The sequence below is a fragment of the Myripristis murdjan genome, chromosome 22, assembly GCF_902150065.1.
Source record: "Myripristis murdjan chromosome 22, fMyrMur1.1, whole genome shotgun sequence".
Taxonomy (NCBI): Eukaryota; Metazoa; Chordata; class Actinopteri; order Holocentriformes; family Holocentridae; genus Myripristis; species Myripristis murdjan.
Window position 1 is genome coordinate 16556380 of NC_044001.1, and position 11123 is coordinate 16567502.

The window sequence follows — 11123 nt, forward strand, 5'->3', positions numbered from 1 at the left end:
ATTTTCCCCGTAACTCCTCCCTCTCCTCTTCTTGCTAACTGCTGGCACTGAAGCCACTCTGCTGCGGCTCCAAGCCCTCATTGCTCCCTGAGGTCATGGTTACGTGAGTCATGGTGGGACATGGCCTTCATTAGCAGGCCGGCGCTGCCAGGGCTGGGCTGACACACCTGTCACACTCCCTTCTGCTGCAGGCAATCTGCTAACAAACAGATCCAACAATTTACACACACAAGGTGATGGGAGGCCAATAGAGGCGTGTTGAGCTGAGGGTGGAAAAAACTCCCAGACATAAGTCGTGGCCTCTTATGGTTTTGAAGCTCATGGAAATGATCTGTGGGGCTGAAAATTGCTGCTATTGTTTTTTTTTTTTTTTTTTTTAACAAAGCTTCTTGTTTACATTAAATAAGTATTATTTTTAACAAAGCATGTTGGCTCTATTAAATGTGTGCTTTTTCTTATTTAAATGGCCTCCTAAACTTTGTCAAGACTTTTGCCCCAGATTTTTTTTTTCCTTTGTCTAAACGCAACTGGTGATATAACAGCAAATATAGGTCAAGACTAATTTGGATTCTCTGACATGCACTTGTGGGAATGGGCTCAGACAAAGACCACAGGAAGAAACCCAACATAAACCAACATTTACATAGTCAACCATAAAGCTTAAAGAATATTTTCATTATCAGGAGAACAAAGCAGTTCATTCTGCAGTTTTAAGATACTGCACAGTAAGATACTGTGTCTATAGTCTTTTATGCCACAGGAGAAAAAATCATCTTGACACTAAAAGGTTTTCAGCTGTTTTTATTATTATTATTATTATTATTATTATTATTTTATCTTATCTTATTTTATTTAATCCTGCATTTCTGACCATTAGAAATCGAAATGACTGTTGTTGTGTCTCTGCTCTATGGAAAAACAAGGTGCTGGCTCCACCCCACAATTCCTTGAAAGGTGGTTACACCCACAGACAAAACAAGCTACAAGATCATGTCCAACTGTGGGGACACATCAGGTCTTCCTCTGGTCAGACCTGGCTTTCAGAGACATTTGTTAAATAGTGCTTTATTCAGTTTAATCATTAAATCTCAACTCTTCTTGCCAAAGCTCTTAAATGTTGTTTACAAGATGAGAAACAAGGAACTGGTTATTTCTGGGTAGGAATCTAGCAGTAAATAACAAGATGGGTGAAGTATGACCTGCAATTGATGAATATTAAGGAATAATTAGCACCAAAATAGCCGTAAAATAAAATTGATTGTTTGTTTGTTTGTTTGCATTGCTCCTGGAAATACACTTAATCCATTAAACTTTCAGCAATTTGATGGCACATATTATAATGTGCAGTTTCACTTTTATGATTGTTTATGTAAGCCAAACAAGATGGGGAAAACTATAAATGAAGAGGAAGGTCAGCTGAGTTTAAGTGGGTTTACCCTCGATCACTGGATGTGGGCAACAAAGAAACCATAAATTGTCTGAGGTCCAGGAAACATTAAGATATGTTGTTAGATGGTGACAGATTGGCTGCAGTGGCAATATTGTTCAAATAAAACTCTTTAACTTTTTTTTTTTTTTTCTTCAGCTTTGAGCTTTCCTGTCTTGTGTAATTCCAAAACTCTGACAATTAAACACTTATTTATCTGTTTTCCCTCTAAGAAAGGAGCGCATACTGGACCAGATAAACAAAACCCATGAGCAAAACCCGCGGTTCATCTGGCACTAGTGCTGCATTCATGTCATATGGGAAAAATATAATAAACAAAATTCCTGCCTCAAAGTCACACCAGTTTTCAGGTTATAAATACAACTCTGCTTTTATTTCTCCGGCGCCAACGTGAAAATATATCCACTCAAGCGCACAGAATAAATTTCTATTCTATTTAGTATTAAAAACAACATTTATCATACACTCATTTGATTAATTCATTGAGTGCACATGTGTTACATGCGGCAAAGCTGGGTGAAATTAGCATGTGCACGTCTTAAGAGTCCAAACGTCCATCTTGGTGTTTGATGGCATCCAATACGCCCCAACATGTAAATATTTCCAAGCTGTTGCTTTGAGCCGTCCAGCCGCTCCTCCGGTTATTCCCACGGGACGTGAACGCAGCATAGACTGGAGCGACCTTTCGCCTAGTTTAGCGGATGGTAGTTCATCGGGTTTACCCTGACACTGCTGACTCCCACGGCCACGCCCACCGACAGCCACGCACCCTATTTCCTCCAACCGCCCTGCGACCACGCAGTGTTCACGCGTCGCCTGCTCTCCCATTGGCCGGCGCCTCACACACATTTATTTATGATTGGTCGGGTGTTGCCACCCGCCGGTGCGTGTTGTGAGTTTTGTTTTTCCTTTTTCTCCGCCCATGTTTTACACACAGCTGAGAGAGAGAGAAGGGAGCCAGTCAGTGAAAAAACGACCTCAACCCTTCCCAGAACAGGAGCACCGGCAACCACCGTCTCTTTGTTCTACACTGGCTTTGACAAAAAGGACAAGAAATTTAATATCTGAAACACACACACAAATTTGTTTTTCCTTCATGCCTGCGCGCAAATTTACAGAGATGGAGGACTCACATGGGGTAAGACAATTTTAATATCAGCATTTCATCCTGCCACAAGCTTTGTATTTGTTTTTCAGTCCAGCACCCGTCGGTTGCTTACTTTGATTTATTTAACATTGCAACACTGTAACTCATTCACTGCAAATAATTCAATTCAACATTTCTGTGGCCCTTATTACAGTGATACGTAATAATCACGTCAAAGTCACATTTGTGCACTATCAGCAGTATTAAATCAAAGTGCAAACACTGATTTGTTTCAGTTCTCATTAGCAAATGGAAACAAATAAATGTAGCATTCTGTGTATTGAATTTCACTCAGTTAATGATGATTGAAAAATATATCAGAGTAAAAATTATTTCATGAAAACGTGTCCAGGATTACAGTAAGTCGACACTTCGTTTCGTTTTGTTTTGCTTAAGTGTAGGACAAGTAATTCATTTTTTTCATTATGGAAATAAAGAGTTGTAGACTAATGAACCTACTTCCTGATGCAAACCCGCTTTATGGGGATTTCACATGGCTCATCTTTTGAGCACGTCACTGTTTGGTCTATATTTGGCAATGGGAGGTGTCCTGGCTGGGAGCCAAAGGCAGTGGTAGCTGGGCTGGGGTGTAGTCTCAAACCCCTCTTTCCCTCAGCCCCGTTACTGGCAACACTGTGTGGTTTGGCCCAAGACCTCAAGACACTTGAGCAGTGACTGAGCAGATGACTTCTTCAAAGAAGGAGACTTTTTCCTTTTCATTCTGGCTAATGGAACAGCAAGCTCTCCTTTGTTTGGATGTGTTCCATTATCAGCTATTAGTCATATCTCAAGGTTCAGACCACGCACACCCCCTGCCACCTCCCGTGCGCCACACACATGACCAAAAATAACCACTATGACCAAGCAGCGTGACTACACTTGAGTGCAATTTTATTTTCCTCCCTTTTGTCTGACGTTTACTCTGAATGTGTCTCTCAGTACATGGAGCAGTGTGGGTCCTACTTGAAGAAAAGGCGGCATGACAGTGAGCAGTCTCACTCTGGTGGAGCCGGTGGCTGTCCCTCCAGCCTGGAGTACACAGACCTGGAGGCCGCAGAGGCCCTGGTGTGTATGAGCTCCTGGGGCCAAGGCCAGTTCCTCAGTGGCAGCAAACTGAACCCCTGCAAGCCCAGACCCCTCACCCCGGCTTCAGACTCCTGCGACTCTGTCCTGCCTATGGAACTCCCAGAGCCCCCCAAGGATTTTGTTTCCCTCTCCTCTTTGGTAAGATCCTAAAATACAGTTTCAGACTGTCAGACTAGGACTGGTAAACCAGCAACAGCTCTGTGTCAGACACACTGATTTAAAAAGTCAGTAGCTGGAAGACAGGGTTCTAGCTCATACTGGTTTGTGTGAGGGGGGAGTGACAACTGTCTATGGCCTATGTTTGATTAGCAAACATATTCCTGGAACCTGAGCTTTACATGGAAACCTCTTGGCCTTTTAGCGTGAACGTGATAAAAACACTATCTCTGTCTGTAGCAAGATAAGCTGAAATACAGTAAGGTGGTTTGAACTTCACCCAGAGCTCTTCTTCTCATGCTGGGTTGTAAAAAATTACAGTTTACGGCTCAGGTTTGTCTTTAGCTCTCTGTGTACCTGCTTGCTTCCTAGAATTATTATCTCTATAAACATCTTCAAGATACAAAACCCTACTCCAGAATGTTTTTATAAGTTAGTTTATGATATTACTGTGTTATTATAGCACCATTACAACTAAAATTGTGTGCTTCTGTTTTCATATGCATCTCATAATTATTCTCTTTCCATCTCTCCCGGCTCTCTCTAGTGTATGACTCCCCCCCACAGCCCCAGCTTTGTTGAGACTTCCACATCCGGCTCTGCCCTCCAGCCCAGCTCCTCCCCAGTGAGCAGGACCAGCTCCAGCCTGGCTGTATCATCCCTACGCTGTGGGTCTGGGTTCCAACAGGCTGCCGGGACCCCCGACAAGACCCCATCCCTCCCCCCGCCACTGCTGCAGCCGTGTAGAGCCATGGCGACCAGCGTCATCCGCCACACTGCAGACAACACCCCCTGCCAGCACCACATTCCAGTGGCCCCCAGTCCAGAGAAACACAGAGACACAGTAACGGTTGCAACGGTCTGCCAGCAGCAGCAGCAGCAGCACCGTGTTGTAAAGACTGAGCAGATAGCCACACCTCCACCTCCTCCTGCTCCTGTCACACCCTCATCATCAAGCTCAAACACGGAGCAGCAGGCCAATCACGCAACTCCCTTCAAGGACAGCTCTTCCCCCTTTCCTATCAGCATCCAACCACAGAACAGCCCAGTCACTCCTCCTACTCCCACAACCCTCTCCCCACCTCCAGTTACCAGCCCACAAATCATCTGCCAGATGATCCCAGTCAGCAACCAGTCAGGTATAATCTCAGCCTTTATCCCCAGTGCGGTTCAGACCTCCACCTCAGGGTTGAGGACCACCACCACCACGCCCATCCTCCCTCAGCCCGCCCCTGCTAACTCCGCCCCTGTCCAGCAGCCCCTCATTGTGGGCTCACCGATGCCCCAGGGCACAGTGATGCTGGTTCTTCCTCAGTCCTCCGTTTCTCAGGCCCCACACTGCCCACAGACTGTCATGACCCTGGGCAACACCAAGCTGCTACCTCTGGCCCCGGCCCCGGTTTATGTGCCAGCGGGGCCCTGCGGTGGCACCACCACCACCAAGATAGACTTTTCCCGCAGGAGAAACTACGTCTGCAACTTCCCCGGCTGCAGGAAGACGTACTTCAAAAGCTCCCATCTCAAGGCTCACCTCCGAACACACACAGGTGAGAGCTTGCAGCACACTGCAGTAGAAGGGGTTGATATTATTTTTTAGTAAGAAGTCACTCCTGCGGGAGTTGTTGCCCACTGGTGAGGCATTCCTTCCATAGCTTTGTTTTTCTTGATTGGAGGAGGATGAGCTCATTGTTATATCACAGCAAAGACATGACAGTTTCTATTGGTTTTATGACTGCACCATGACTCACTTGCTGACTCCCTACCACTCTCTCTCTCTCTCTATCTCCTCTTTAGGTGAGAAGCCCTTCAGTTGCAGCTGGGACGGCTGTGATAAGAGGTTTGCCCGCTCCGATGAGCTCTCACGTCACAGGCGAACACATACGGGCGAGAAAAAGTTTGTGTGTCCCGTGTGTGACCGGCGGTTCATGCGCAGCGATCACCTCACCAAACACGCCCGCCGCCACATGACCACCAAGAAGATTCCTTCATGGCAGGCAGAGGTTCGGAGCCTAAATAAAATGGCCGCAGGCAAAACACCTTCCTCAAAACCTGGCCTTGCTACACTAAGCGTGCTGGTACCTGCTGCTTCAAACTAGACAATGAGCTCTTACTTTACCACCCTACCTGCTCCCAAGCTACCACAGGGACATAAGGAGCAGCCAAGCACACAAGGCTGTTCCTATTTTACTCATGGAAAAAAAAAAACATGCACTGGACTCTTTTTTTTCCCCCTTACTGCTCTTTTGTACATTTATTTTTCTCAAAAGAATTCTTTTTTTTTTTTTTTTTTTACTTTGGTATCATTGATAAAAAAATTATGCACTCTTTTGCCAAAGCCTTTGTGTTTGTTTTACACATTTCACCGTCGGCACCTCCCTCCCCCTCCCCACCCTCCTTTTTTGTGTTGATATTGGTATAGGTCTATGTGAATGTATTGCGTAAGTGTTGTACTATGAGATGCATTTATTTGTCATATTTCAGGAAATGTTTAACATGCAAAACAATGTAAATGTCAATATTAATCATCAATACAATGATTATACATTGATTATATCTTGCTGTCTAGCTTTTCATATTATTTAATACATATTTGTAATAAAAAGAAGAAACGAGTTGCTCATTCTGTCCACTTGTGGCATTGTTTTTTATGACCTTTCCAATAAGTAATTGTTATTCAGGAAAACCACAGTCAGTCATCAGAAGGTGGGATCCACGTCGAGTCAGCACTACTTCCCGCTTGTTTCACATTGAAATTGAGTTGAGTGGTACCTCACCACATCCTGTGTGCGTCACACCATGACTCCCCCTCCTTATGGTCAGCTGAAACACTCTTGTGTCCTCCTGAATGTGCTGACTGGCCTCTGGGTAGCTTCCTGCTGACTGAATTAATTTCTGGCGTTATAAAAGCTCTTTGGTGAAACCACTGGGGGACATTCTGTCCTGTTCATTAGCTCTGAGCCAAGCCGTTTCGCGAGGCGCAAGTATAGACAAAGGGACAGAAGTGTTTGCCTCATAAGAGCTCATTAGCAGATCATCTGAGTCCATTCAGCTCTGTCCTACTGGTCTAATCTAAAAACCAGGCACATGGGAATGAGGAAGGGATAGGGGCTGAGTCAGCCTTGCATAATGGGGAATACCTTTGAGTTTCATCCTGATCTGTTATTTAAGCCCAAGGACAGTTTGGTCTGTACTAGTGAATACCCAATGTTCTATGGTTACTAACTTTAAAACAATATTTATGCTCACAAAGGAATATAGGCTGAATATAGGCCATATGGGGGAAAATGGAGAAAGTGGGCACATCCACACTTTAGGTGCTGGATATGAGGATGACAGTGGACATTAAGGGAAAGGAATGGTTAAGAGAAGCTGTTTATGTGCTTTTGGAGCACCGCTGTGTAGTGTCACGGGTACTCTGTCTGCTGAAGCTTTGCCTGGGATTAGGCCACTGCTCCTCCATCCGAAATCCCCTGATCCATTCAATAATTTATTGCCTTATCACCCTGATTAAAGCAGCTTTGCTCAGGGTTGGGGCACTGACAGTTGTCTGAGTGTGGAGCTGAGACACACACACACACACACACACACACACACACACACACACACACACACACACACACACACACACACACACACACACCTTGGTCCCACACTTAGTAACAGCGACCCCTCCAATCAGGCAGTGAGGAATATGAACTGTTGGGGGTGCGACCAATCACCTCTCCTCTTGGATACCCGCCCCTTTGCCTTACTGACCGAATTATTTAATCTCTGGCCATGTGCCATTGTGCAGCGGTGAACAGCGACACCTGCTGGATGTGAGACTTTTTACGCTTTCAAAATATGTAGGAAACAAATGTGAAATTTGTGGCTATGTTACAAATAAAATCAGGCGACATAGAGTATCCTATATACTTATATAGGCTATTTTTCCAGTCCATAAAGGCTTGTATAAATATAGTCTAGGCTATCAGTGTTTAATACAGCTTATGATTGGTGATCATTGATCATCATGCAGCAGCCACCACCGTGAGTCGCCTGTAGTTATGTTGGTATAGCTCATTTTATAACATAATGCCTAGGTTATCAACTTAACAGGATGGACAGGCTCTATGCTGACACTACATCCTTTGAAATTTTAGTTTATATGAATATTTTTTTTGTTTTGTTTTTCTAATTGCAGCATATTTATCTTGCTATTTACACGCAGCCCATCATTTCTGACTCCTAACCCTGTCTGATAGAGCTGTTACACCTTATTTTAAAATTAGTACTATGTTTTTATTTTTATTTATCGTTTATTAGTATTTTTGTAATTTACATCTGTTAACGTGCTATTTTCCTCGGGGAGGCGTTTCCTGGTTGCACAGGGCTTCTCTCGTTGCTATGGTTACGTTAACACAACGACTACACGGTTGCCGATGCGCACTGGACGTCGTTTAGCATTTTAACTAAAACAGCTACGTTTTAACAGGCAATAAACAAAACAAAAAAGTCGTATTTTTGATCACTTTGGTGGCTTACACGACTTAGTAAACTTCTTGGTTCTTGCTAACAACTTAGCTGGAAGGTTGCATCGCCATCCTCATCATGGAGGTCGGAGACCAGCTGAAAAAACTAAATATGACACCGGATGAAGTCGACCGATTGTCCAACGCTTTCAAAGATGAGAAGTTCAAGGAAATGCTGCGGGACTATGCCAAGGAATTATCAGACCCCGAGAATAAGAAAAAGTATGAAGAGGAGATCAAACTGTTGGAGGAGGAGCGGGGAAACACCATTGACTTTATCCACCCGGAGCCCTTTAAAGCCCTCAGGACGAGTCTGAATGGCACGCAAAAGTGTTTCATCAACATCTGTGCCAATGAAAAAGTTGGGAAGCCAGAGTGTAAACTGGGGACATCCGAGGATGGCCGACGAGGGCAGCAGTGGTCGCTCCCTCACAGTTTGCACCCTGGGAGACCAGACACAGACCCCAAAGGAAAGAAGATTATGATTTATGATGTTGTTTTCCACCCTGACACTCTCCACATGGCCAGCAGAAACAAGAGATTCATGAATATGGTGCTCAGCACAGCCATTCAGGGGATCCAGGAAAATTTCAAAGTGATCCTGGATAAAAACAAAGTAAGAGAGTTGACCATTAAGTATAAAGGCACTCCTCAGCCTTGTGTGATCCGTAAGCCTATTCCAGGATACAAAGCCAAGGAGCGTCCAGCACATCCGGACCCTCTTGCCTTCCCGTACCCTGATGAAAAAAGACCTACCACAGCCACAACACCTGCTCAAATAAAAGACAGCGTTGATGCCAATCCTGTGGCTTCCCAGATCCAGTCACACAAACCCAAAGAGCCAATAGTACCAAAGTACACAGTGAAATACAGATCTTTCATCGATCTGCAGGACTTCAGATATTCCAGAGACTCGGCACAGAGTCCTAGGCCCAAAGAGATTGTTGTCACGGTTGACATGCCACTTCTGAAATCAGCCGCGGCCGCCAGTCTGGAAGTAAAGGGTAAAAGCCTGCTGCTGGAGTCCGAGAAACCAGCCTACAGACTGGAGGTGGTCTTAGCATACCCTGTGGATGAGGATAAAGGAGAGGCCAAGTTTAACAAACAGAGAGGCCAGCTGACCATCACACTGCCTGTTCTTCCATCAAATGAGACGTACGATTTTGCCCTAAGAACCACACAAACTGATAGTGAAAATGACAGACTGGAGGAGGAAAGTGCAGTGCAGGAGGGGGAGAAATGGCAGGAACATGAGAGGGAAGGTGAGAAAAGAGAAGAGGAGGAGAGTGGCATGGAAAAGCAGCAGGAACTGAGGCATCACAAGAGGGGAGATGGGAAAAGAGAAGAGGAGGAAAGCGAAGGGAATGAGGAGGAGAAATTGAAGGATCATGAGAGGAAAGTTGAGAAAAGAGAAGAGGAAGAGGAGGAAGAAAACCAACCGGAGCAAAATAGAGAAAACCAAGGAACCGAAGAGGAAAGCAAAGGGAATGAGGAGGAGAAACTGAAGGATCATGAGAGGGAAGCTGAGAAAAGAGATGAGGAGGAAAGTGGAGTGGAGAGGGAGGAGAAATTGAAGAAACAGATGAGGGAAGATGAGAAAAGTGAAGAGGAGGAAGAAAGAAGAGCTGAGGAGGAGGAAAGGACACAGCAGAAATGGGAAGGAAGGAGTGAAAGGAAGGGAGGAAGAGGAGTAGAGGAGAGACAAAAGCAGCAGGTGAGGGGTGATGAAAAAAATGAAGAGGAGGAGAAACAGTGGGAACAGAGAGGGGAAGACATGACAAGGGAAGATGAGGAGAGAAATGACCAAAGGGAGACTGAGAGAAGCAAAGACAGAGATAAAGAGAGACAAAGACATGCCAGAGCAGCACAGATGGAGGATTTCTGTGTGACAGGTTTTTGTGACGATGCTGTGAACCAGGACGTTGCTGCTGAGGACAAAAACTCAGCACAGGGTGATGTTAATGAGGCATCACCAAAAACTGAAAACCAGCCCTTTTCAGACTCGAATGAAAAGTCCAGCGGCACAGGAGAGGAGAGAGGACAAAGTCTGAAGTCCTGTGTTGAGACAAGGCACCAAATGAAGACTTCAGAGTTCCACGGGGAGATGGGACAGACACAAGAGGATGTGGATTACTCACATGGAAATCTGAATAAGGTGAGAGATAAACTTTTTTTATGAAAAAGTTTTGAGGCGTTATCACCCAGGCTTGCAAGACCTTTCTAGCAACTAACAATATTTTTTCCTCTTCATGTTTTTTTTGTCCTAGGTGGAAATGGACCCATTTCTGACTCAAACATCCAGTGAGAATTCCCAAATTCCTATTGCTGTGTCTGCCCTACCTGCCATGCAGCCTCTTCCAAATCAAGTCCACAGACCTGAAGAGATCAGGGATGTGCTTGTGTCTGAAAAAGCTCAAGAGACATCAGCTAGTGGGAATTCAAGCAAGATGAATGCCCACCTCTCTGAGGAAGATATTGATGAAGACGACTTGATGACAGAGCAGACCTTCCCAGTTCACCATACCAGTCCACCACCAGTCGTGTTAAGGGAAATTGATGAGGACAGAAATGAGCGTGTGATCAGTGATCACTCCACATCTGCTGGGTTCATCTTCCAAAATTCCCTGCTGTATGAACTAGACTGACTTAACTGCATGTAGCAGCCGAGTTTAATTGCACACAAGATTCCAATTTGTAGGAAAGTCCCAAGAAAGTGAAGTGTCTCTCTCGTGCTGCAGCAGTCTTGATCAAACACAGACAAATTATACAGTCAGTT

The 11123-nt window shown here is 44.9% G+C and overlaps 2 protein-coding genes across 2 annotated transcripts; both read left to right on the forward strand.

The window, feature by feature from the left end:
• The first annotated feature begins 2379 nt into the window (after positions 1–2379).
• LOC115354215 (Krueppel-like factor 11) lies at positions 2380–6077 on the forward strand. Its single transcript, XM_030044491.1, has 4 exons — positions 2380–2585; positions 3534–3818; positions 4384–5383; positions 5631–6077. The coding sequence occupies exons 1-4, from the start codon at positions 2544–2546 to the stop codon at positions 5930–5932; spliced, it is 1629 nt and encodes a 542-aa protein (XP_029900351.1). The 5' UTR covers positions 2380–2543; the 3' UTR covers positions 5933–6077.
• Positions 6078–8426: 2349 nt separating this feature from the next.
• dnaaf2 (dynein axonemal assembly factor 2) lies at positions 8427–11006 on the forward strand. The gene is made up of 3 exons (XM_030044904.1): positions 8427–10061; positions 10266–10502; positions 10615–11006. The coding sequence occupies exons 1-3, from the start codon at positions 8427–8429 to the stop codon at positions 10990–10992; spliced, it is 2250 nt and encodes a 749-aa protein (XP_029900764.1). The 3' UTR covers positions 10993–11006.
• Positions 11007–11123: the final 117 nt, after the last annotated feature.

What these genes read in the sequence shown, in the direction of transcription:
- dnaaf2 (XM_030044904.1), top strand. Translation starts at nt 8,427, where the DNA reads ATGGAGGTCGGAGACCAGCTGAAAAAACTAAATATGACACCGGATGAA. An exon ending in AGGAGAGACAAAAGCAGCAG is followed by an intron (nt 10,062 to 10,265) that starts GTGAGGGGTGAT and finishes GCTGTGAACCAG; the next exon opens with GACGTTGCTGCTGAGGACAA. An exon ending in CACATGGAAATCTGAATAAG is followed by an intron (nt 10,503 to 10,614) that starts GTGAGAGATAAA and finishes TTTTTGTCCTAG; the next exon opens with GTGGAAATGGACCCATTTCT.
- LOC115354215 (XM_030044491.1), top strand. Translation starts at nt 2,544, where the DNA reads ATGCCTGCGCGCAAATTTACAGAGATGGAGGACTCACATGGG. An exon ending in TTGTTTCCCTCTCCTCTTTG is followed by an intron (nt 3,819 to 4,383) that starts GTAAGATCCTAA and finishes GGCTCTCTCTAG; the next exon opens with TGTATGACTCCCCCCCACAG. An exon ending in TCACCTCCGAACACACACAG is followed by an intron (nt 5,384 to 5,630) that starts GTGAGAGCTTGC and finishes TCTCCTCTTTAG; the next exon opens with GTGAGAAGCCCTTCAGTTGC.